Here is a 26,644-nt window from a genome sequence, read left to right on the forward strand (position 1 = left end):
GAGGCTTCAGTGTGATAGTAGAACAGGTTTATGATCTCAGCCCCAGGACCAGCTGGATGAGGGGACTCTTTTCTTTGCTCAGCTCTTGGTATTGCAGGGCTTGGTAATGATATGAGAGGGGGTCACTAGCTATTAGCTCTCCAGGAACAGGGTTGGAGTGAAAACCTACAGGAGGGTCTCTCTCCAGGAACAGGGTTGGAGTTAAAACCTACAGGAGGGTAGCTCTCCAGGAACAGGGTTGGAGTGAAAACCTACAGGAGGGTAGCTCTCCAGGAACAGGGTTGGAGTGAAAACCTACAGGAGGGTAGCTCTCCAGGAACAGGGTTGGAGTTATAACCTACAGGAGGGTCTCTCTCCAGGAACAGGGTTGGAGTGAAAACCTACAGGAGGGTAGCTCTCCAGGAACAGGGTTGGAGTTAAAACCTACAGGAGGGTCTCTCTCCAGGAACAGGGTTGGAGTGAAAACCTACAGGAGGGTAGCTCTCCAGGAACAGGGTTGGAGTTAAAACCTACAGGAGGGTCTCTCTCCAGGAACAGGGTTGGAGTGAAAACCTACAGGAGGGTAGCTCTCCAGGTACAGGGTTGGAGTTAAAACCTACAGGAGGGTCTCTCTCCAGGAACAGGGTTGGAGTGAAAACCTACAGGAGGGTAGCTCTCCAGGAACAGGGTTGGAGTTAAAACCTACAGGAGGGTCTCTCTCCAGGAACAGGGTTGGAGTTAAAACCTACAGGAGGGTAGCTCTCCAGGTACAGGGTTGGAGTTAAAACCTACAGGAGGGTCTCTCTCCAGGAACAGGGTTGGAGTGAAAACCTACAGGAGGGTAGCTCTCCAGGTACAGGGTTGGAGTTAAAACCTACAGGAGGGTAGCTCTCCAGGAACAGGGTTGGAGTTAAAACCTACAGGAGGGTAGCTCTCCAGGAACAGGGTTGGAGTTAAAACCTACAGGAGGGTAGCTCTCCAGGAACAGGGTTGGAGTTAAAACGTTTTGGTTAGAGAGCAAACATCCAGATGTTGGTCCATGAGTGGCAATCAGCCAAAGGGGCTGAGAACGCTTCTGGAGGGGGCTGAGAACGCTTCTGGAGGGGGCTGAGAACGCTTCTGGAGGGGGCTGAGAACGCTTCTGGAGGGGGCTGAGAACGCTTCTGGAGGGGGCTGAGAACGCTTCTGGAGGGGGCTGAGAACGCTTCTGGAGGGGGCTGAGAACGCTTCTGGAGGGGGCTGAGAACGCTTCTGGAGGGGTTGGAGGGGGCTGAGAACGCTTCTGGAGGGGGCTGAGAACGCTTCTGGAGGGGGCTGAGAACGCTTCTGGAGGGGGCTGAGAACGCTTCTGGAGGGGGCTGAGAACGCTTCTGGAGGGGGCTGAGAACGCTTCTGGAGGGGGCTGAGAACGCTTCTGGAGGGGGCTGAGAACGCTTCTGGACGGGTCTGGAGGGGGCTGAGAACGCTTCTGGAGGGGTTGGAGGGGGCTGAGAACGCTTCTGGAGGGGGCTGAGAACGCTTCTGGAGGGGTTGGAGGGGGCTGAGAACGCTTCTGGAGGGGTTGGAGGGGGCTGAGAACGCTTCTGGAGGGGGCTGAGAACGCTTCTGGAGGGGGCTGAGAACGCTTCTGGAGGGGGCTGAGAACGCTTCTGGAGGGGGCTGAGAACGCTTCTGGAGGGGGCTGAGAACGCTTCTGGAGGGGGCTGAGAACGCTTCTGGAGGGGTTGGAGGGGGCTGAGAACGCTTCTGGAGGGGTTGGAGGGGGCTGAGAACGCTTCTGGAGGGGGCTGAGAACGCTTCTGGAGGGGAGTGAGAACGCTTCTGGAGGGGTTGGAGGGGGCTGAGAACGCTTCTGGAGGGGTTGGAGGGGGCTGAGAACGCTTCTGGAGGGGGCTGAGAACGCTTCTGGAGGGGGCTGAGAACGCTTCTGGAGGGGTTGGAGGGGGCTGAGAACGCTTCTGGAGGGGTTGGAGGGGGCTGAGAACGCTTCTGGAGGGGTTGGAGGGGGCTGAGAACGCTTCTGGAGGGGTTGGAGGGGGCTGAGAACGCTTCTGGAGGGGGCTGAGAACGCTTCTGGAGGGGGCTGAGAACGCTTCTGGAGGGGGCTGAGAACGCTTCTGGAGGGGGCTGAGAACGCTTCTGGAGGGGGCTGAGAACGCTTCTGGAGGGGTTGGAGGGGGCTGAGAACGCTTCTGGAGGGGTTGGAGGGGGCTGAGAACGCTTCTGGAGGGGGCTGAGAACGCTTCTGGAGGGGGCTGAGAACGCTTCTGGAGGGGTTGGAGGGGGCTGAGAACGCTTCTGGAGGGGTTGGAGGGGGCTGAGAACGCTTCTGGAGGGGGCTGAGAACGCTTCTGGAGGGGGCTGAGAACGCTTCTGGAGGGGTTGGAGGGGGCTGAGAACGCTTCTGGAGGGGTTGGAGGGGGCTGAGAACGCTTCTGGAGGGGGCTGAGAACGCTTCTGGAGGGGGCTGAGAACGCTTCTGGAGGGGGCTGAGAACGCTTCTGGAGGGGGCTGAGAACGCTTCTGGAGGGGGCTGAGAACGCTTCTGGAGGGGGCTGAGAACGCTTCTGGAGGGGTTGGAGGGGGCTGAGAACGCTTCTGGAGGGGTTGGAGGGGGCTGAGAACGCTTCTGGAGGGAGCTGAGAACGCTTCTGGAGGGGTTGGAGGGGGCTGAGAACGCTTCTGGAGGGGTTGGAGGGGGCTGAGAACGCTTCTGGAAGGGGCTGAGAACGCTTCTGGAGGGGTTGGAGGGGGCTGAGAACGCTTCTGGAGGGGTTGGAGGGGGCTGAGAACGCTTCTGGAGGGGTTGGAGGGGGCTGAGAACGCTTCTGGAGGGGGCTGAGAACGCTTCTGGAGGGGGCTGAGAACGCTTCTGGAGGGGGCTGAGAACGCTTCTGGAGGGGGCTGAGAACGCTTCTGGAGGGGGCTGAGAACGCTTCTGGAGGGGGCTGAGAACGCTTCTGGAGGGGTTGGAGGGGGCTGAGAACGCTTCTGGAGGGGGCTGAGAATGCTTCTGGAGGGGGCTGAGAACGCTTCTGGAGGGGTTGGAGGGGGCTGAGAACGCTTCTGGAGGGGGCTGAGAACGCTTCTGGAGGGGTTGGAGGGGGCTGAGAACGCTTCTGGAGGGGGCTGAGAACGCTTCTGGAGGGGGCTGAGAACGCTTCTGGAGGGGGCTGAGAACGCTTCTGGAGGGGGCTGAGAACGCTTCTGGAGGGGTTGGAGGGGGCTGAGAATGCTTCTGGAGGGGTTGGAGGGGGCTGAGAACGCTTCTGGAGGGGGCTGAGAACGCTTCTGGAGGGGGCTGAGAACGCTTCTGGAGGGGTTGGAGGGGGCTGAGAACGCTTCTGGAGGGGTTGGAGGGGGCTGGGAACGCTTCTGGAGGGGGCTGGGAACGCTTCTGGAGGGGGCTGAGAACGCTTCTGGAGGGGGCTGAGAACGCTTCTGGAGGGGTTGGAGGGGGCTGAGAACGCTTCTGGAGGGGTTGGAGGGGGCTGAGAACGCTTCTGGAGGGGTTGGAGGGGGCTGAGAACGCTTCTGGAGGGGTTGGAGGGGGCTGAGAACACTTCTGGAGGGGTTGGAGGGGGCTGAGAACGCTTCTGGAGGGGTTGGAGGGGGCTGAGAACGCTTCTGGAGTGGTTGGAGGGGGCTGAGAACGCTTCTGGAGGGGTTGGAGGGGGCTGAGAACGCTTCTGGAGGGAGCTGAGAACGCTTCTGGAGGGGTTGGAGGGGGCTGAGAACGCTTCTGGAAGGGGCTGAGAACGCTTCTGGAGGGGGCTGAGAACGCTTCTGGAGGGGGCTGAGAACGCTTCTGGAGGGGGCTGAGAACGCTTCTGGAGGGGGCTGAGAACGCTTCTGGAGGGGGCTGAGAACGCTTCTGGAGGGGTTGGAGGGGGCTGAGAATGCTTCTGGAGGGGTTGGAGGGGGCTGAGAACGCTTCTGGAGGGGGCTGAGAACGCTTCTGGAGGGGGCTGAGAACGCTTCTGGAGGGGTTGGAGGGGGCTGAGAACGCTTCTGGAGGGGTTGGAGGGGGCTGGGAACGCTTCTGGAGGGGGCTGGGAACGCTTCTGGAGGGGGCTGAGAACGCTTCTGGAGGGGGCTGAGAACGCTTCTGGAGGGGTTGGAGGGGGCTGAGAACGCTTCTGGAGGGGTTGGAGGGGGCTGAGAACGCTTCTGGAGGGGTTGGAGGGGGCTGAGAACGCTTCTGGAGGGGTTGGAGGGGGCTGAGAACACTTCTGGAGGGGTTGGAGGGGGCTGAGAACGCTTCTGGAGGGGTTGGAGGGGGCTGAGAACGCTTCTGGAGGGGTTGGAGGGGGCTGAGAACGCTTCTGGAGGGGTTGGAGGGGGCTGAGAACGCTTCTGGAGGGGTTGGAGGGGGCTGAGAACGCTTCTGGAGGGGGCTGAGAACGCTTCTGGAGGGGGCTGAGAACGCTTCTGGAGGGGGCTGAGAACGCTTCTGGAGGGGGCTGAGAACGCTTCTGGAGGGGTTGGAGGGGGCTGAGAACGCTTCTGGAGGGGTTGGAGGGGGCTGAGAACGCTTCTGGAGGGGTTGGAGGGGGCTGAGAACGCTTCTGGAGGGGTTGGAGGGGGCTGAGAACGCTTCTGGAGGGGTTGGAGGGGGCTGAGAACGCTTCTGGAGGGGTTGGAGGGGGCTGAGAACGCTTCTGGAGGGGTTGGAGGGGGCTGAGAACGCTTCTGGAGGGGTTGGAGGGGGCTGAGAACGCTTCTGGAGGGGTTGGAGGGGGCTGAGAACGCTTCTGGAGGGGGCTGAGAACGCTTCTGGAGGGGGCTGAGAACGCTTCTGGAGGGGGCTGAGAACGCTTCTGGAGGGGTTGGAGGGGGCTGAGAACGCTTCTGGAGGGGTTGGAGGGGGCTGAGAACGCTTCTGGAGGGGTTGGAGGGGGCTGAGAACGCTTCTGGAGGGGTTGGAGGGGGCTGAGAACGCTTCTGGAGGGGGCTGAGAACGCTTCTGGAGGGGGCTGAGAACGCTTCTGGAGGGGGCTGAGAACGCTTCTGGAGGGGTTGGAGGGGGCTGAGAACGCTTCTGGAGGGGTTGGAGGGGGCTGAGAACGCTTCTGGAGGGGTTGGAGGGGGCTGAGAACGCTTCTGGAGGGGTTGGAGGGGGCTGAGAACGCTTCTGGAGGGGGCTGAGAACGCTTCTGGAGGGGGCTGAGAACGCTTCTGGAGGGGGCTGAGAACGCTTCTGGAGGGGTTGGAGTGGGCTGAGAACGCTTCTGGAGGGGTTGGAGGGGGCTGAGAACGCTTCTGGAGGGGTTGGAGGGGGCTGAGAACGCTTCTGGAGGGGTTGGAGGGGGCTGAGAACGCTTCTGGAGGGGGCTGAGAACGCTTCTGGAGGGGGCTGAGAACGCTTCTGGATGGGGCTGAGAACGCTTCTGGAGGGGTTGGAGGGGGCTGAGAACGCTTCTGGAGGGGTTGGAGGGGGCTGAGAACGCTTCTGGAGGGGTTGGAGGGGGCTGAGAACGCTTCTGGAGGGGTTGGAGGGGGCTGAGAACGCTTCTGGAGGGGTTGGAGGGGGCTGAGAACGCTTCTGGAGGGGTTGGAGGGGGCTGAGAACGCTTCTGGAGGGGTTGGAGGGGGCTGAGAACGCTTCTGGAGGGGTTGGAGGGGGCGGAGGGGGACAGGAAGTCCCACGGTATCCACGGGAACTCTCACATTCCATTTTCCACAGGCTCCCTGACAGCCTTGACATCTCCCAGCATGCTCGCTGAGCTGAGCCTTCACCATCACCGCATGCACGGAGCAGAGCAGCAATTCCTCCTTTTTATTTTTTATCTTTTTATTATTTAACCTTTATTTAACTCGGCAAGTCAGTTAAGAACAAATTCTTATTTACAATGACGGCCTACCGGGGAACAGTGGGTTAACTGCCTTGTTCAGGGGCAGAACGCTAGATTTTTTTTACCTTGTCAGCTCAGGGATTCGATCCACCAACCTTTCAGGTACTGGCCCAACTCTCTAATCAATAGACTACCTGCCACCCCTTTGAGGCTGCGGCTGGGGCTGGGGCTACATGGTACTGGGGCTGTAGCTGGGGCTACATGGGACTGGGGCTACATGGGACTGGGGCTGTAGCTGGGGCTACATGGGACTGGGGCTACATGGGACTGGGGCTGTAGCTGGGGCTACATGGGACTGGGGCTACATGGGACTGGGGCTGTAGCTGGGGCTAAATGGGACTGGGGCTACATGGGGCTGGGGCTACATGGGACTGGGGCTACATGAGACTGGGGCTACATGGGACTGGGGCTACATGGGACTGGGGCAACGTGGGGCTGGGGCTACATGAGACTGGGGCTACATGGGACTGGGGCTACATGAGACTGGGGCTACATGGGACTGGGGCTACATGGGACTGGGGCTACATGGGACTGGGGCTACATGGGCCTGGGGCTACATGGGCCTGGGGCTACATGAGACTGGGGCTACATGGGACTGGGGCTACATGGGGCTGGGGCTACATGAGACTGGGGCTACATGGGACTGGGGCTACATGAGACTGGGGCTACATGAGACTGGGGCTACATGAGACTGGGGCTACATGAGACTGGGGCTACATGGGACTGGGGCTACATGGGACTGGGGCTACATGAGACTGGGGCTACATCAGACTGGGACTACATTGGGCTGAGGCTACATTGGTCTGTAGCTGGGGCTCCCAGAGACAAAACAAAGCCTTGGACACACTCAGGGGCCCTGTCCTGCCCAGAACACTGTTCTTAGCTCAGGACACGAGCTCCCATGGTTGGGAGATGGGGAGTTATTTAGAAGGCTTTAGGGAACATGCTTAGGTAGTATCTAGCTTGTGATGTACAAATGTCTCACTTCTTTTGCATATAGTGTAACTAGACCTATGTGAAAGGGTGACGGTTGAGGCCCATTAACAGGGATCTCTAGAGTTGAGATAGACACACACAACCAATCACACACACCCAAATGCACACATACACACAGACACCCTCCTGACCGGAGGATCTCCAGACCAGGGAATAATGGACTGTGTGTAAACTGAGATGTTTCAACTAAGGCAACAGGAAGTGGGCTTGTGATGTACTGATACCATGCCATCCTTCAGACCAGATAAGACAATCAGTAGATAGAGTACACACACGCACGGACGCACGCACACCAGACACACACACAAACACACACACACAATAAATATTATCTTTGTAAATGTTTCATCTAAGCTCACTTTGGGACACAAGTATTTATCCACATCTGAAGGCTTTCTCCAAACAGAAAAACAAGTGAATGGAGGGGGGAGTGAGTCGAGGCAGTAGACAATAGAGGTCTCTCTGTGGGGCTGAGTGGAGGAGGGTGGGTGGGGGAGTGGGGAGAGGAGGAGGGGGAGGGTGGATGGGGGAGTGGGGGGAGGGAGAGGAAGAGGGGGAGGGTGGATGAGGAGAGTGCGGGGAGGAGGAGGAGGGTGGATGGGGTGAGTGGGGGGAGGGAGAGGAAGAGGGGGAGGGTGGATGAGGAGAGTGCGGGGAGGAGGAGGAGGGTGGATGGGGTGAGTGGGGGGAGGGAGAGGAAGAGGGGGAGGGTGGATGAGGAGAGTAGGGGGAGGAGGAGGAGGGTTGATGGGAGATTGGAGGGATGAGGGAGGAGGAGGAGGGTGGATGGGAGGGAGGAGGGAGGGAGGGAGGAGGGTGGATGGGGAGTGGAGGGAGGAGAAGGATGAGGGTAGATGGGGTGAGTGGAGGGGAAGAGGAGGAGGGTTGATGGGAGGTTGGAGGGAAGAGGGAGGAGGAGGGTAGATGGGGGGATTGGGAAGAGGAATTTGTATGGAGAGAGTGTGGGGAGGAGGGGGAGGAGGTTGGATGGGGGAGTGGAGGGAGGAGGAGGAGGGTGTATGGGGGAGTGGAGGGAGGAGGAGGAGGGTGTATGGGGGAGTGGAGGGAGGAGGAGGAGGGTGTATGGGAGAGTGGAGGGAGGAGGAGGAGGGTGTATGGGAGAGTGGAGGGAGGAGGAGGAGGGTGTATGGGAGAGTGGAGGGAGGAGGAGAAGGATGGATGGGAGAGTGGAGGGAGGGGGAGAAGGATGGATGGGAGAGTGGAGGGAGGGGGAGAAGGATGGATGGGAGAGTGGAGGGAGGGGGAGAAGGATGGATGGGAGAGAAGGGGGAGGAGGAAGAGGGTGTATGGGAGAGTGGAGGGAGGGAGGGGGAGAAGGATGGATGGGAGAGTGGAGGGAGGGAGGGGGAGAAGGATGGATGGGAGAGAAGGGGGAGGAGGAAGAGGGTGTATGGGAGAGTGGAGGGAGGGAGGGGGAGAAGGATGGATGGGAGAGTGGAGGGAGGGGGAGAAGGATGGATGGGAGAGTGGAGGGAGGGGGAGAAGGATGGATGGGGGAGTGGAGGGAGGAGGAGAAGGATGGATGGGAGAGTGGAGGGAGGGGGAGAAGGATGGATGGGAGAGTGGAGGGAGGAGGAGAAGGATGGATGGGAGAGTGGAGGGAGGGGGAGAAGGATGGATGGGAGAGTGGAGGGAGGAGGAGAAGGATGGATGGGAGAGTGGAGGGAGGAGGAGAAGGATGGATGGGAGAGTGGAGGGAGGGGGAGAAGGATGGATGGGAGAGTGGAGGGAGGGGGAGAAGGATGGATGGGAGAGTGGAGGGAGGGCTGATCTGAACTGAAGCCCATCTGAAGCAGAGGAAAAGGGGAAAGTGAAAAGGCATCTATTAGATGTCAGTGGGCTTTTGTGTCCATGTCAATGAGCAGAATTAAGGTATTTAAAATAATCTGACTGAGGTTCGGAGAGGTCACAGCACAGACAGGGAGAGAGGACGAGTTTTTCCTATCCACCGTGCTTCTACATCTGCATTGCCTGCTCTTTGGGGTTTGAACTGGGTTTCTGTAGAGCACTTTGTGACATCTGCTAATGTAAAAAGGGTTTTATAAATAAATGTGATTGATTGATAGGAGCATATGGCAGAGCAGGGAGTTGCTCGTATACATAGAGTTAGATAGATAGACATATGGTCATCTAAAGCGCCACCAAATATTTTGCTGTGCGACTTGGAGTTTTATTTTGGGAGCACCGTGTGACAAAAAAAAGATTCCGATAAAAAAGCTTAATGCGTGATAATATTCTAAACAGTCTGAAGCCCCGCCCCCTGTCACTCAACAGGCACACAGCCCACACACAGACACTTCCTGTTTCTCTCAGCATGCACTTAACAGATTCTTCCAAAGCAACAACAGGCTACCACTTTCCACGTTGCTTCTAAAATACAATCCATGTTTTCTCTATTATAATATTAGTTTGTGTATCTTGCTTTCTTTGCAAAATGTGAGTTAGTAGGGCTAAAGAAGTACGCATGTGACTAAGAGACAATTTATGCTTGATCTGAAAATGTGGTTGGAGGCGCCGTATGGATGGTGTGACGCAATAGAGGAGCCTCTGGAGCCATGAGGAGGCCGAATCGAGCTCCGTACCACATCGCCGTGTGCATCGCAAAAATTGTATAGCTCCGCATTTACATGATTGGTTGACGGTCGGTGATGGCGAGAGGTCCTGTATAAACACAAACTCACTTCCTTAACAACTTCCTTCACAACAGCGCTGCTCGGCGAAGCGCAAGAAGTATGAATGTCCTGACTTCTGCAGAGGCCATCTCACTGTAAATGCTGCACGGCCAATGCAGACGTCGAATTGACCATGCAGCGCCTTTAAAGCTAATTGCTAATGCTAATCGCTATCTACACTGAATAAAATTACAACATGTAAAGTGTTGGTCCCATGTTTCATAAGCTGAAATAAAAGATCCACAAAATATTCCATATGCACAAAAATGCAAATTTCTCTCAAATTTGGTGCACAAAATTGAATGTTAATTTCTCTACCATAGGCCACCTCCAATGTCGTTTTAGAGAATTTGGCAGTACGTCCAACCAGCCTCAGACCACATATAACCGCAGACCACATATAACCACGCCAGCCCAGGACCTCCAGATTCAGCTTCTTCACCTGAGGAACCATCTGAGACCAGCCACCCGGACAGCTGATGAAACTGTGGGTTTGCACAACCGAATAATTTCTGTACAAACTGTCAGAAACCATCTCAGGAAAGCTCTGCATGCTCGTTGTCCACACCAAGGTCTTGACCTTACTGCAGTTTGGCGTCATAACCAATTTCACTGGGCAAATGCTCACCTTCGATGGCCACTGGCACGCTGGAGAAGTGTTCTCTTCACGGATGAATCCCAGTTTCAGCTGTACCGGGCAGATGGCAGACAGTTTGTATGGCGTCGTGTGGGTGAGCGGTTTACCAACAAGTCAACATTTTGAACAGTGTGCCCCATGGTGGCGGTGGGGTTATGGTATGGGCAGCCTTAAGCTACAAAACAATGAACACAATACAATTCTATCTATGGCATTTTATTGATGGCAATTTGAATGCACAGAGATACCGTGACGAGATCCTGAGGCCCATTGTGGTGCCATTCATCCGCCGCCATCACCTCATGTTTTAGCATGATAATGCACAGCCCCATGTGGCAAGAATCTGTACACAATTCCAAGAAAGTTGAACATTTCCCAGTTCTTCCATGGCCTGCATACTCACCAGAAAGGTCACCCATTGAGCATGTTTGGGATGCTCTGGATCAACATGTACGACAGCGTGTTCCAGTTCACGCCAATATCCAGCAAATTCATACCGCAAGAAGACGAGTGGGACAATATCCCACAATCAATAGCCTGATCAACTCCATCCAAAGGAAATGTGTCACGCGGCATGAGGCAAATGGAGGTCACACCAGACACTGACTGGTTTTCTGACCCATGCCCCAATCTTTTTTTAAAGCTATCTGTGACCAACAGATGCATATTTGTATTCACAGTCATGTGAAATCCATAGATGGGGCGTCCTGAGTGGCGCAGCTGTCTAAGGCACAGCATTGCAGTGCTTGAGGTGTCACTACAGATCCAGGTTCGATCCCGGGCTGTGTCGCAGCCGGCCACGACCGGGAGATGATGGCTGTGCACAATGAGGCGCAATTGGCCCAGCTTCGTCTGGGTTAGGAGAGGGTTTGGCCCAGCTTCGTCTGGGTTAGGAGAGGGTTTGGCCCAGCTTCGTCTGGGTTAAGGGAGGGTTTGGCCCAGCTTCGCACTGGGTTAGGGGAGGGTTTGGCCCAGCTTCGTCTGGGTTAGGGGAGGGTTTGGCCCAGCTTCGTCTGGGTTAGGGGAGGGTTTGGCCCAGCTTCGTCTGGGTTAGGGGAGGGTTTGGCCCAGCTTTGTCTGGGTTAGGAGAGGGTTTGGCCCAGCTTCGTCTGGGTTAGGGGAGGGTTTGGCCCAGCTTCGTCTGGGTTAGGGGAGGGTTTGGCCCAGCTTCGTCTGGGTTAGGGGAGGGTTTGGCCCAGCTTCGTCTGGGTTAGGAGAGGGTTTGGCCCAGCTTCGTCTGGGTTAGGGGAGGGTTTGGCCCAGCTTCGTCTGGGTTAGGGGAGGGTTTGGCCCAGCGTCGTCTGGGTTAGGAGAGGGTTTGGCCCAGCTTCGTCTGGGTTAGGGGAGGGTTTGGCCCAGCTTCGTCTGGGTTAGGGGAGGGTTTGGCCCAGTTTCGTCTGGGTTAGGGGAGGGTTTGGCCCAGCTTCGTCTGGGTTAGGGGAGGGTTTGGCCCAGCTTCGTCTGGGTTAGGGGAGGGTTTGGCCCAGCTTCGTCTGGGTTAGGGGAGGGTTTGGCCCAGCGTCGTCTGGGTTAGGGGAGGGTTTGGCCCAGCTTCGTCTGGGTTAGGAGAGGGTTTGGCCCAGCTTCGTCTGGGTTAGGGGAGGGTTTGGCCCAGCTTCGTCTGGGTTAGGGGAGGGTTTGGCCCAGCTTCGTCTGGGTTAGGGGAGGGTTTGGCCCAGCTTCGTCTGGGTTAGGAGAGGGTTTGGCCCAGCGTCGTCTGGGTTAGGAGAGGGTTTGGCCCAGCGTCGTCTGGGTTAGGGGAGGGTTTGGCCCAGCGTCGTCTGGGTTAGGGGAGGGTTTGGCCCAGCGTCGTCTGGGTTAGGAGAGGGTTTGGCCCAGCGTCGTCTGGGTTAGGGGAGGGTTTGGCCCAGCTTCGTCTGGGTTAGGGGAGGGTTTGGCCCAGCTTCGTCTGGGTTAGGGGAGGGTTTGGCCCAGCTTCGTCTGGGTTAGGGGAGGGTTTGGCCCAGCTTCGTCTGGGTTAGGGGAGGGTTTGGCCCAGCGTCGTCCGGGTTAGGGGAGGGTTTGGCCCAGCGTCGTCTGGGTTAGGGGAGGGTTTGGCCCAGCGTCGTCTGGGTTAGGAGAGGGTTTGGCCCAGCTTCGTCTGGGTTAGGGGAGGGTTTGGCCCAGCTTCGTCTGGGTTAGGAGAGGGTTTGGCCCAGCTTCGTCTGGGTTAGGGGAGGGTTTGGCCCAGCGTCGTCTGGGTTAGGAGAGGGTTTGGCCCAGCGTCGTCTGGGTTAGGGGAGGGTTTGGCCCAGCGTCGTCTGGGTTAGGGGAGGGTTTGGCCCAGCTTCGTCTGGGTTAGGGGAGGGTTTGGCCCAGCGTCGTCTGGGTTAGGAGAGGGTTTGGCCCAGCGTCGTCTGGGTTAGGGGAGGGTTTGGCCCAGCGTCGTCTGGGTTAGGGGAGGGTTTGGCCCAGCTTCGTCTGGGTTAGGGGAGGGTTTGGCCCAGCTTCGTCTGGGTTAGGGGAGGGTTTGGCCCAGCGTCGTCTGGGTTAGGGGAGGGTTTGGCCCAGCTTCGTCTGGGTTAGGGGAGGGTTTGGCCCAGCTTCGTCTGGGTTAGGGGAGGGTTTGGCCCAGCTTCGTCTGGGTTAGGGGAGGGTTTGGCCCAGCTTCGTCTGGGTTAGGGGAGGGTTTGGCCCAGCTTCGTCTGGGTTAGGGGAGGGTTTGGCCCAGCTTCGTCTGGGTTAGGGGAGGGTTTGGCCCAGCTTCGTCTGGGTTAGGGGAGGGTTTGGCCCAGCTTCGTCTGGGTTAGGGGAGGGTTTGGCCCAGCGTCGTCTGGGTTAGGGGAGGGTTTGGCCCAGCTTCGTCTGGGTTAGGGGAGGGTTTGGCCCAGCTTCGTCTGGGTTAGGGGAGGGTTTGGCCCAGCGTCGTCTGGGTTAGGGGAGGGTTTGGCCCAGCTTCGTCTGGGTTAGGGGAGGGTTTGGCCCAGCTTCGTCTGGGTTAGGGGAGGGTTTGGCCCAGCGTCGTCTGGGTTAGGGGAGGGTTTGGCCCAGCTTCGTCTGGGTTAGGGGAGGGTTTGGCCCAGCTTCGTCTGGGTTAGGAGAGGGTTTGGCCGGCCGGGATGTCCTTGTCCCATCGCGCTCCAGCAACTCCGGGGCGGGTGCAGTGCACGCTGACACAGTCGCCAGGTGTACAGTGTTTCCTCCGACACATTGGTGCGGCCGGCTTCCGGGTTAAGCGAGCAATGTGTCAAGAAGCAGTGTGGCTTGTTAGGGTCATGTTTCGGAGGACGCACGGCTCTCGACCTTCGCCTCTCCCGAGTCCGTACGGGAGTTGCAGCGATGGGACAAGACTGTAACTAACATTTGGATACCACGAAATTGGGGAGAAAAAGGGTAACCAAAAAATAAAATATATATACATATAGGACATCCATAGATTAGGGCCTAATGAATTTATTTCAATTGACTGATTTCCTTATATGAACTGTAACTCAAACTGTAAAATGTTTGAAATTGTTTATATTTTTGTTCAGTGTAGCTTGCTGGCTAGCTAGCTAAATGCACTAGCTAGGGCAAAGCAAACATGATCTCTAATACAGGTTACTACCAGTGATGGTGTACTGTAGATCAGTATGTTGTCTGTACAACGGCATGTTCTGAATCTGATAACCTATTCTAAAATCGTTGTGTAACGATGTCTAATCGTTGTCACACACACACACACACACACACACACACACACACACACACACACACACAAACAGGAAAACAGTAACACACTCCGCACAAGGCATCCATTTCATATGTAGATAACCTCAATCAGGTAGAGGAAAATGACTGTAACAGCTTTCCTCGCAGATAAAAAAAAAAAATGCAATAAACATGTTTCCCCACTGAAAACCCAATGCTTCATATTGTGTGTTTACAAATGAGAGGGAATAAACCACAGTAAATATGACATTTGTTATTTTAACAACATAATAAGGCGTCATTAGCATGTTTTATATTTATTCAGTGGGATTATCTGCAGTCTCTCTCTCTCTCTCTCTCTCTCTCTCTCTCTCTCTCTCTCTCTCTCTCTCTCTCTCTCTCTCTCTCTCTCTCTCTCTCTCTCTCTCTCTCTCTCTCTCTCTCTCTCTCTCTCTCTCTCTCTCTCTCTCTCTCTCTCTCTCTCTCTCTCTCTCTCTCTCTCTCTCTCTCTCTCTCTCTCTCTCTTCAGTTCTCTCTCTCTCTCTCTCTCTCTCTCTCTCTCTCTCTCTCTCTCTCTCTCTCTCTCTCTCTCTCTCTCTCTCTCTCTCTCTCTCTCTCTCTCTCTCTCTCTCTCTCTCTCTCTCTCTCTCTCTCTCTCTCTCTCTCTCTCTCTCTCTCTCTCTCTCTCTCTCTCTCTCTCTCTCTCTCTCTCTCTCTCTCTCTCTCTCTCTCTCTCTCTCTCAATTCAATTCAATTCAATTCATGTGTTAACATTGCCAAAGCAAGTGAGGTAGATAATATACAAAAGTGAAATAAACAATCAAAATTAACAGTAAACATTACACATACAGAAGTTTCAAAACAATAAAGACATGACAAATGTCATATTATATATATACAGTGTTGTAACAATGTACAAATGGTTAAAGCACACAAGTTAAAATAAATAAACATAAATATGGGTTGTATTTACAATGGTGTTTGTTCTTCACTGGTTGCCCTTTTCTTGTGGCAACAGGTCACAAATCTTGCTGCTGTGATGGCACACTGTGGAATTTCACCCAGTAGATATGGGAGTTTATCAAAATTGGATTTGTTTTCGAATTCTTTGTGGATCTGTGTAATCTGAGGGAAATATGTCTCTCTAATATGGTCATACATTGGGCAGGAGGTTAGGAAGTGCAGCTCAGTTTCCACCTCATTTTGTGGGCAGTGAGCACATAGCCTGTCTTCTCTTGAGAGCCATGTCTGCCTACGGCGGCCTTTCTCAATAGCAAGGCTATGCTCACTGAGTCTGTACATAGTCAAAGCTTTCCTTAAGTTTGGGTCAGTCACAGTGGTCAGGTATTCTGCCACTGTATACTCTCTGTTAAGGGCCAAATAGCATTCTAGTTTGCTCTGTTTTTTTGTTAATTCTTTCCAATGTGTCAAGTAATTATCTTTTTGTTTTCTCATGATTTGGTTGGGTCTAATTGTGCTGTTGTCCTGGGGCTCTGTTTGTGTTTGTGAACAGAGCCCTAGGACCAGCTTGCTTAGGGGACTCTTCTCCAGGTTCATCTCTCTGTAGGTGATGGCTTTGTTATGGAAGGTTTGGGAATCGCTTCCTTTTAGGTGGTTGTAGAATTTAACGGCTCTTTTTCTTTCTCTCTCTCTCTCTCTCTCTCTCTCTCTCTCTCTCTCTCTCTCTCTCTCTCTCTCTCTCTCTCTCTCTCTCTCTCTCTCTCTCTCTCTCTCTCTCTCTCTCTCTCTCTCTCTCTCTCTCTCTCTCTCTCTCTCTCTCTCTCTCTCTCTCTCTCTCTCTCTCTCTCTCTCTCTCGCGCGCTCTCTCTCTCGCGCGCGCGCTCTCTCTCTCTCGCGCGCTCTCTCTCTCGCGCGCTCTCTCTCTCTCTCTCTCGCGCTCTCTCTCTCTCTCTCTCTCTCGCGCTCTCTCTCTCTCTCTCTCTCTCTCTCTCTCTCTCTCACACACACACACACACACAAAAGATACAAGTTGGAGTTGCTATTTTTATTACCTATTTTGGGGGAAATAATAAGTCATAATTGAGATGGTATCTATCAGAAAAGGCAAGCTGCCTGTTTGTCAGCCATCATCCAAAACAAATACTGAAAACAAACTGCCAAGAGAACACATTAGAAGAAAAAATAAGATGTATTTTCTTCAGTTTTCACATGACCCATTTTCCAGTGCTGCAGGAACGCGTGACAGAAAGGAGAGCAAATGTGTATGATGGTATGATAACCTCACACCTAAGCCATGGACCCAATGTGCCTGGCCCAGCATATGGAGAGGAGACACTGCCACCCCACTGCCAGTAAATTCACCTGGGTCCTCTTTGAATGTCATATTAGTCTATGAACATCTACATTCCCTTTCCCCCCACAAACCTCAATAAATAATAGTATTTTACAGGCGCCGGGAGAGCAATATGAATGGTGCTGAGGCCAGTGCACCTCTTTGTTTTGATGTATCTCCTATAAGCGTAAGGCACTGAGCAGTCAACAACACAACCACACTGTTCTGGCTGTGAGAGAGGATAAGTTCGACAGAAGTTACTGGGTTCATCTGCCCATGCTCATCTGAGCCCTGTTTGTTCACTGAAGTCTGAAGGCGTGTGACGGTAGAGAGAGGAGGAAGGGGGCTGGGGGGGTGAGGGGGGGGTTCCCCCCGGGGCACTGACCCTTTCTGGCCCAGTGAAGCGGAACGTTGGGAGGTGAGGGGAATAGGAGGGGGGGGGGGGGGGGGCAGAACACGTGAGCCAGGTATGTTCCCCACTTCTCTCCTCTCCTGGCACTGGGAGAGCTGCGCCACAGCTGATGTGCATCTGTGTCCTTCCTGTAGCGCAGGTCAGTGAATACATTACCACAGCAAACACTACTGCCATACACCTTTACAGGGGCAACACGGGTGTGGGTGTGGGTGTGGGTGTGGGTGTGGGTGTGTACAGGCATGTCCATGAGAGTTTGGCCTGAATATACGTACATTCTCTTGGAATACTGAAATCCAACAATATACTGGACGTACAATGCACATATGCATCATTACATACATACATACTGTACATACATACATACATACATACTGTACATACATACATACATACATACATACATACATACATACATACATACATACATACATACATACATACATACATACATACATACATACATACATACATAAGCACCACGTCTCCCAAATCCTCTTTCAGTGGGATTTCATCTTCACCAATGAGCTCCAGGTTCCGTTTGACAAGAAGCAACAAATCAGGTCTGCCCCGTGGCACTAAATGAACTGGGCTGAACCAACGCAACGCCGTGGGGTGTAAATCAAACACTTTTTGGTATGTTCCAGTTCTGCTCCGTAAGAACTGTCTCCAGAGCAGCCGTGCTGTAGCAGCCACAGTACAACACAGAGAGAGAGGACGGGCAGGCAGACCCAGTCAGGGGAATAGAGAGAGACAGTAGTGGAACCAGACCCAGTCAGGGGAATAGAGAGAGACAGTAGTGGAACCACACTATCCAGCCAGCATTAGCTCACACAGTCGTTTTGGGAGATCAACAGAGTAAATACAACCAGGATTATTGTGTTAGATAGAATGTCATAACACAGACAACATAACAACAACCATATAATCTCCAGTACTCTGGGTCTAACACAACTACCAGCAGGCCTGGTCCAATAACCTTAGTTCAGTAAGCCTATAGAGGACGCCCAGGTCTGAAGACTCCTGTCCAGCTGAGACAGATACATGCACAGAGTAGAAGAGAGAATGCCTGTGTTTAGGTGCCCTGGAGGCATGAGGGAAGTTGAGGGAGGGAGGGAGGGAGGGAGGGAGGGAGGGGGCTCCAGGCACTTTGGCAGCTATTGTTTCACAGTCCATTATCCATGTGGGTTTTATTAAGGGGAGCGGAGAGGAGAGGACAGCCTTCTCATTCTGGCTCCTCTCGTCCTCCCTCACTGTGGAGGAGCACAAGCTGTGGAACATGATCACTCCACATAAACTGTAGAACTCACTGTAGTCCTCACTGTAGTCCTCACTGTAGTCCTCACTGTAGTACAAATAGAACCATAGGGTGGGTAGGCTCTGGGCCAAACCTCAGTAGATACACAAGCTGACTGTTCTAACCTGACCCTCATACTGTTCCCTCACTGCATCGGCAGCCTCATAGGAGGCCACACACACACACACACAATGCGGTCACAGTAGGAGTAGTTGAGCATGCGGAGGAGTGTGTGAAGGTACCTGTCTATGATGACGGGGTCAGACGGGGTTTCGTTGCGATTGCCACAGCTCTTCTTGTCACAGCAGCGGCTGAGGGGCACAGGGGAGAGAGGGGAGAGAGGGAGAGAGGGGAGAGACGGAGAGAGGGGAGAGTGGGGAGAAAGGGGAGAGAGGGAGAGGAGAGAGGGGAGAGAGGGAGAGAGGGGAGAGTGGGGAGAGAGGAGAGGAGAGAGGAGAGGAGAGGGAGGAGAGAGAGGAGAGTGGGGAGAGAGGGGAGAGAGGGGAGAGTGGGGAGAGAGGGGAGAGAGGGGAGAGTGGGGAGAAAAGGGAGAGAGGGGAGAGTGGGGAGAAAAGGGAGAGAGGGGAGAGTGGGGAGAAAAGGGAGAGTGAGGAGAGAGGGTAGAGAGGGAGGGGGGTTAGAAAGATAAATAAAAACACACTCATGTTTCAGGGAGAGTTGCTTCAGCCAGACCCAGACCCAGACCCAGACCCAGGCCCAGACCCATACCCAGGCCCAGACCCATACCCAGGCCCAGGCCCAGACCCAGACCCAGGCCCAGACCCAGGCCCAGGCCTCCACAGGATAAAGGGGAAGGTAGCGTTCCAATTATCAAACAGCCTGGTCCTGTTCTGAAGGCTGAACTAAGGCTTTCCCAGGCCCACCCAGCCCTTTGTCACCTGTAGAACAGACTGCCTCTGTCTGGGTGCATTATTTTTCTCTACATATGGCTTTGTTAAAGCAGCCCACAAAGACAGGCCATACAGAGGCCAGCCTGGTTAAGGGATGACAGGTGTGCTAGGGGGGTGAGCTGGGGGGAAGCGGGGAGTGGGTAGCGGGCTGGGGGGGGAGCACCCCTAGTATCACCTGAGGCAGGTAGCAGGCACCCCCCTCCCTCTCTCTCCCGGTCTCTCCTCCCTTTCACTTCACCGTCTTGGGTGAAACATTCTCTGTTCACTGCTAACCTGACACTCTCTCCCCTGCCTCGCTCTGTTCACTGCTAACCTGACCCTCTCCCCCGCCTCGCTCTGTTCACTGCTAACCTGACCCTCTCCCCCGCCTCGCTCTGTTCACTGCTAACCTGACCCTCTCCCCTGCCTCGCTCTGTTCACTGCTAACCTGACACCCTCTCCCCTGCCTCGCTCTGTTCACTGCTAATCTGACACCCTCTCCCCTGCCTCGCTCTGTTCACTGCTAACCTGACACCCTCTCCCCTGCCTCGCTCTGTTCACTGCTAATCTGACACCCTCTCCCCTGCCTCGCTCTGTTCACTGCTAACCTGACACCCTCTCGCCTGCCTCGCTCTGTTCACTGCTAATCTGACACCCTCTCGCCTGCCTCGCTCTGTTCACTGCTAATCTGACACCCTCTCGCCTGCCTCGCTCTGTTCACTGCTAATCTGACACCCTCTCCCCTGCCTCGCAGGCAAAATAGTTGAGTGGTCCCCCTTTTGACGGCAGAGAGCGTTTTAAAGGAGCAGTGCAGTTAAGAATGTGATTTTCCGGTTTTCTTTAAGGATATTTCCACACTATGAAATTGTGAAAATTATGATTACACCCTTTTTGTGTAGGAGCTGTTTTTGAAAAATGGCTGAAATTTAATTTCATTCAGTTGGGAAGGAGTTTTTGGCCCAGATCATGACAACGTAATCTGATTTTATGATAATACAGTGCCTTGCAAAAGTATTCATGCCCCTTGGCGTTTTTCCTATTTTGTTGCATTACAACCTGTAATTTAAATGGATTTTATTTGGATTTCATGTAATGGACATACATAAAATAATCAAAATTGGTGAAGTGAAATAAAAAAAATAAAAAAAACGGAAAAGTGGTGCGTGCGTATGTATTCACCCCCTTTGCTATGATGCCCCTAAATAAGATCTGGTGCAACCAATTACCTTCCGAAGTCACATAATGAGTTAAATAAAGTCCACTTGTGTGCAATCTAAGAGTCACATGATCTGTCACATGATCTCAGTATATATACACCTGTTTTGAAGGACCCAGAGTCTGCAACACCACTAAGTAAGGGGCACCATGAAGGCCAAGGAGCTCTCCAAACAGGTCAGGGACAAAGTTGTGGAGAAGTACAGATCAGGGTTGGGTTATAATTTTTTTTCTCCAAAACTTTGAACATCCCACAGAGCACCATTAAATCCATTATCAAAAAATGGAATGAATATGGCACCACAACAAACCTGCCAAGAGAGGGCCGCCCACCACAACTCACGGACCGGGCAAGGATGGAGTTAATCAGAGGCAACAAAGAGACCAAAGATAACCCTGAAGGAGCTGCAAAGCTCCACAGCGGAGATTGGAGTATCTGTCCATAGGACCAGTTTAAGCTGTACACTCCACAGAGCTGGGCTTTATACTCTGTGGAGTGTACAGTGTGGAGTCCACACTGTGGAGTGTACAGCTGAAAAAAATAAGCCAACACATTTGGTGTTCGCCAACAGGCATGTGGGAGACTCCCCAAACATATGGAAGAAGGTACTCTGGTCAGATGAGACTCAAATTTAGCTTTTTGGCTATCAAGGAAAACGATATATCTGGCGCAAACCCAGAACACCATCCCAGGATGTTTTTTATCGGCAGGGACTGGGAAACTGATCAGAATTGAAGGAATGATGGATGGCGCTAAATACAGTGAAATTCTTGAGGGAAATCTGTTTCAGTCTTCCAGAGATTTGAGACTGGGACGGAGGTTCACCTTCCAGCAGGAAAATGACCATAAGCATACTGCTAAAGCAACACTCGAGTGGTTTAAGGGGAAACATTTAAATGTCTTGGAATGGCCTAGTCAAAGCACAGACCTCAATCCAATTGAGAATCTATGGTATGACTTAAAGATTGTTGTACACCAGCAGAACCCATCCAACTTGAAGGAGCCGAAGCAGCTTTGCCTTGAAGAATGAGCAAAAATCCCAGTGGCTAGATGTGCCAAGCTTATAGAAACATACCCCAAGAGACTTGCAGCCGTAATTGACTTTGGGGGGGGGTGAATAGTTATGCACGCTCAAGTTTTTAGTTTTTTGTCTTATTTCTTATTTGTTTCACAATAAAAAATGTTTTGCATCTTAAAAGTGGTAGGCATTTTGTGTAAATGATGCAAACCCCCACAAAATCAATTTTACTTCCAGGTTGTAAAGCAACAAAATAAGAAAAATGACAAGGTGGGTGAATACTTTCGCAAGCCACTGTACAGGGTTTCCCAAACTTGGTCCTGAGGCCACCCCTGGGTGCAAGTTTCGGTTTTTGCACTAGCACCACACCCCTGATTAAAATAATCAAAGCTTGATGATGATGAGTTGGCCCAGGACTGAGTTTGGGAAACCCTCTTATAATAGACCAATGACCGTTTATTTTGGTAAGGGCTCTATGTATGTCAATATCTTGAAATTTGTTTCCTAACTCCACACGATCAGTCTGAGCATTTCAATGGCCCAAAGCGTCTTAGGGAATGAATGATATCCCCTCCAACCAAATCTTGCTTTAGACGGTGGTTGGGATCTTGAGACAAGCAGGGAGGGAGGGAGGCTGCAGGGGGAAAAGGAGCAGCTTGGAGAGACTCCCAGCTCATGTTTCCAGTGCACAGATGGCAGTGGGAATTTGAATGGGGCTGGGGACAGGCCTGTCACATAAAACCCAAGGCATTGTCTCCCTTCTACAGGGCTCCCCTCTGCACTGAATCAGCCTATCCCCCCTCTATCTCTCCCTCCTCTCGTTATTTTTACCCCCATTTTCTCCCCAATTTCGTGGCCTCCAATTGGTAGTTACATTCTTGTCTCATCGCTGCAACTCCTGTACGGACTTCGGAGAGGCGAAGGTCAAAAGCCGTGCGTCCTCCGAAACCCAACCCAACCAAGCCGCACTGATTCTTGACACAATGCCCACTTAACCCGGAAGCCAGCCACAACAATGTGTCGGAGGAAACACTGTACACCTGGCGACCGTGTCAGCGTGCACTGCGCTCGGCCCGCCACAGGAGTCGCTAGAGTGCGATGGGACAAGAACATCCCTGCCGGCCAAACCCTCCCCTAACCCGGACGACGCTGGGCCAATTGTGCGCCACCCCATGGGTCTCCCGGTCGCGGCCGGCTGCGACAGACCCTGGACTTGAACCAGGATATCTAGTGGCACAGCTAGCACTGTGATGCAATGCTTTAGACCACTGCACCACTTGGGAGGCCCTCCATCCTCTCTCTTACCTCATCCCACTATCACCCTCTCCATCCCTCTATCTCTCCCCCCTCTCTCTTACCTCATCCCACTATCACCCTCTCATCCCTCTATCTCTCCCCCCTCTCTCTTACCTCATTCCCTCTCCCCCCTCTCTTACCTCATCCCACTATCACCCCCTCCATCCCTCTATCTCTCCCCCCTCTCTCTTACCTCATTCCCTCTCCCCCCCTCTCTTACCTCATCCCACTATCACCCCCCTATCTCTTACCTCATTCGCCTCTCCCCCCCTCCATCCCTCTATCTCCCCCCCTCTCTCTTACCTCATTCCCCTCTCCCCCTCTCCATCCCTCTATCCCTCTACCATATCTCTTACCTCATCCCACTATCCCCCTCTCCATCCCTCTATCTCTCCACCCTCTCTCTTACCTCATTCCCCTCTCCCCCCTCTCTTACCTCATTCCCCTCTCCCCCTCTCCATCCCTCTATCTCTCCACCATCTCTCTTACCTCATTCCCCTCTCCCCCTCTCCATCCCTCCTTCTCTCCACCCTCTCTCTTACCTCATTCCCCTCTCCCCCCCTCTCTTACCTCATTCCCCTCTCCCCCTCTCCATCCCTCTATGTCTCCACCATCGCTCTTACCTCATTCCTCTCTCCCCCTCTCCATCCCTCCTTCTCTCCACCCTCTCTCTTACCTCATTCCCCTCTATCTCTTACCTCATTCTCCTCTCCCCCTCTCTCTTACCTCATTCCCCTCTCCCCCTCTCCATCCCTCTATCTCTCCACCATCTCTCTTACCTCATTCCCCTCTTCCCGCCTCTCTCTTACCTCATTCCCCTCTCCCCCTCTCCATCCCTCAATCTTTCCACCATCTCTCTTACCTCATTCCCCTCTTGCCCCCTATCTCTTACCTCATTCCCCTCTCCCCCTCTCCATCCCTCTATCTCTCCACCATCTCTCTTACCTCATTCCCCTCTCACCCTTCTTCTGAACAGATCGAATCAGTTCCATCAATCCCCCATATTGTGTCTCTCATGTCTCAGAGATATTGTAATGCAGGAGGGTAAGGCAGCATATCTGAGGGCTGTGGGTAGCAGGAGTACATTGTGATTAAGGGCTGTGGGTAGCAGGAGTACATTGTGATTAAGGGCTGTGGGTAGCAGGAGTACATTGTGATTAAGGGCTGTGGGTAGCAGGAGTACATTGTGACTAAGGGCTGTGGGTAGCAGGAGTACATTGTGACTAAGGGCTGTGGGTAGCAGGAGTACATTGTGATTAAGGGCTGTGGGTAGCAGGAGTACATTGTGATTAAGGGCTGTGGGTAGCAGGAGTACATTGTGACTAAGGGCTGTGGGTAGCAGGAGTACATTGTGATTAAGGGCTGTGGGTAGCAGGAGTACATTGTGACTAAGGGCTGTGGGTAGCAGGAGTACATTGTGACTAAGGGCTGTGGGTAGCAGGAGTACATTGTGATTAAGGGCTGTGGGTAGCAGGAGTACATTGTGATTAAGGGCTGTGGGTAGCAGGAGTACATTGTGACTAAGGGCTGTGGGTAGCAGGAGTACATTGTGACTAAGGGCTGTGGGTAGCAGGAGTACATTGTGACTAAGGGCTGTGGGTAGCAAGAGTACATTGTGATTAAGGGCTGTGGGTAGCAGGAGTACATTGTGACTAAGGGCTGTGGGTAGCAGGAGTACATTGTGACTAAGGGCTGTGGGTAGCAAGAGTACATTGTGATTAAAGGCTGTGGGTAGCAGGAGTAGATCTTTATCTTTTTCTTTCTTTCTTTCTTTTTCCCTCTCTCTTTTCTGTCGCTCTTAATCGCTCTCCATGTTTTGGCCTCCCTCCTCTGTCTTTCCCTTGCTTTCATTTCTGTGCGACTCTCTGAACTGGGTCACAGTGTGGTCCCATTGGATCAGAATAGAGTGAGGCTTGAGGAGGGGGGTGAGGGGAGAGGAGGAACAGGGGGAAGGGGGGATGACTTTAGAACTGATTAGTGGTTTCCCTGCAATCCAAGCATCAGGCAGCACCCACGGGAGACAGGATTTTCTTCTACCACCCGCCCTCCCCTCCCCCATTACCCTCTCCCCTTCCACCAACAAAAATTATGCTAATTAGTACATGCCTCCACCAGCTTTGTTGAGGGGATATTTTCTTTTCCTGTTAACTTCCATTCGGTCCCGCAGGACATCCAAAGGAAATCACATCTTTAATCTCAACGCTTCCTTCCTGCCGCAGCTTTTGAAGAAAATACATCTAAATCGCCTCATGTAATTAACAGGATGTAGTGATGGCTGTTGGTGTGAGGACACTGCTACCATACCGGGACCTCTAACCCTTGTAAAAAATGTATTTACTCAACACCATGAGAAATTATTTTCAGCTCACCAGCTCTCGCCTAAAACCAAAACAATAAATCCCAATTTGTTAAATTAGTGAATCTTATCATTTGGAAATAACTTTTTTGTTGGTCCACATAAAATTGTATATGACCTTAAATACATGTGTGTCTCCTTCATAAAAGCGTTGGAAAGCTCATTCTATTACTGAGTTTGTAAAATGAAAGGACTAAGCACTTACTGTACGTCTCACGGTTGCAAGTTGGCTTGGCAACATATGGCTAATGGTGGTGAATGGCAATTAACAGTACTGATTAATGGTGAACAAACAAATGTTCTGGGGTAGGGGGAGGGGACTTGGGAGGGGCTGGGGGAGGGGAGGGACTGGGGGAGAGACTTGGGGAGTGGTTCAGGACACATTGGACTGGCATCCCAAAAATCACTGTCTGATGCATCCATATCTCCATGGTTGTGTCTCACAGACTGGGCCTCAACCCAACACTGTGGAGCTATGGGCCTCAACCCAACACTGTGGAGCTATGGGCCTCAACCCAACACTGTGGCGCTATGGGCCTCAACCCAACACTGTGGAGCTATGGGCCTCAACCCAACACTGTGGAGCTATGGGCCTCAACCCAATACTGTGGAGCTATGGGCCTCAACCCAACACTGTGGAGCTATTTGCCTCAACCCAACACTGTGGAGCTATGGGCCTCAACCCAACACTATAGAGCTATGGGCCTCAACCCAACACTGTGGAGCTATTTGCCTCAACCCAATACTGTGGAGCTATGAGCCTCAACCCAACACTGTGGAGCTATGGGCCTCAACCCAATACTGTAGAGCTATGGGCCTCAACCCAACACGGTGGAGCTATGGGCCTCAACCCAACACTATAGATCTATGGGCCTCAACCCAATACTGTGGAGCTATGGGCCTCAACCCAACACTGTAGAGCTATGGGCCTCAACCCAATACTGTAGAGCTATTGGCCTTAACCCAACACTGTGGAGCTATGGGCCTCAACCCAACACTGTGGAGCTATGGGCCTCAACCCAATACTGTAGAGCTATGGGCCTCAACCCAACACTGTGGAGCTATGGGCCTCAACCCAATACTGTAGAGCTATGGGCCTCAACCCAATACTGTAGAGCTATGGGCCTCGACCCAACACTGTGGAGCTATGGGCCTCAACCCAATACTGTAGAGCTATGGGCCTCAACCCAACACGGTGGAGCTATGGGCCTCAACCCAATACTGTGGAGCTATGGGCCTCAACCCAACTCTGTAGAGCTATGGGCCTCAACCCAATACTGTAGAGCTATGGGCCTCAACCCAACACTATAGATCTATGGGCCTCAACCCAATACTGTAGAGCTATGGGCCTCAACCCAACACTATAGATCTATGGGCCTCAACCCAATACTGTGGAGCTATGGGCCTCAACCCAATACTGTAGAGCTATGGGCCTCAACCCAATACTGTGGAGCTATGGGCCTCAACCCAACACTGTGGAGCTATGGGCCTCAACCCAACACTATAGATCTATGGGCCTCAACCCAACACTGTGGAGCTATTTGCCTCAACCCAATACTGTGGAGCTATTTGCCCCAACCCAACACTGTGGAGCTATTTGCCTCAACCCAACACTGTGGAGCTATGGGCCTCAACCCAACACTATAGAGCTATGGGCCTCAACCCAACACTGTGGAGCTATTTGCCTCAACCCAATACTGTGGAGCTATGGGCCTCAACCCAATACTGCTATGGGAAATGGTTATACTGTACAACTGTGGTGGTGGCATGTACTGATGGGCTCTAAAACACATACTAAAAAGCATATTGTATAATAATTTTACTTTTCTAATGCTACTTTTAATCATGTGACTATCCCAAATTAAAGAGTAAAAGTTAACTTTGTTCTGAAGAAAGGTCAGAGAATAACTTCTGTTCTAAATATGAGTACGAAAGGGGAGTGTGTGTCTTTGTCTTTGTGTGTGTCTTTGTCTTTGTGTGTGTGTGTGTGTGTGTGTGTGTGTGTGTGTGTGTGTGTGTGTGTGTGTGTGTGTGTGTGTGTGTGTGTGTGTGTGTGTGTGTGTGTGTGTGTGTGTG

At 53.1% G+C, this 26,644-nt stretch overlaps 1 protein-coding gene across 8 annotated transcripts in view; it reads right to left on the minus strand.

Moving 5' to 3' along the window:
- Positions 1 to 26,644, minus strand: part of LOC139537810 (transcription factor COE1-A-like) — a 310,976-nt gene that overhangs the window by 262,690 nt on the left and 21,642 nt on the right. For all 8 annotated transcript variants that reach the window (XM_071339613.1, XM_071339618.1, XM_071339616.1 and 5 more), the window contains exon 6: positions 18,035 to 18,103. In XM_071339613.1, the coding sequence (XP_071195714.1) occupies positions 18,035 to 18,103 (69 nt within the window). The remainder of the gene's footprint in view (positions 1 to 18,034; positions 18,104 to 26,644) is intronic.

This window comes from Salvelinus alpinus, chromosome 13 (assembly GCF_045679555.1).
Source record: "Salvelinus alpinus chromosome 13, SLU_Salpinus.1, whole genome shotgun sequence".
NCBI classification, from domain to species: Eukaryota; Metazoa; Chordata; class Actinopteri; order Salmoniformes; family Salmonidae; genus Salvelinus; species Salvelinus alpinus.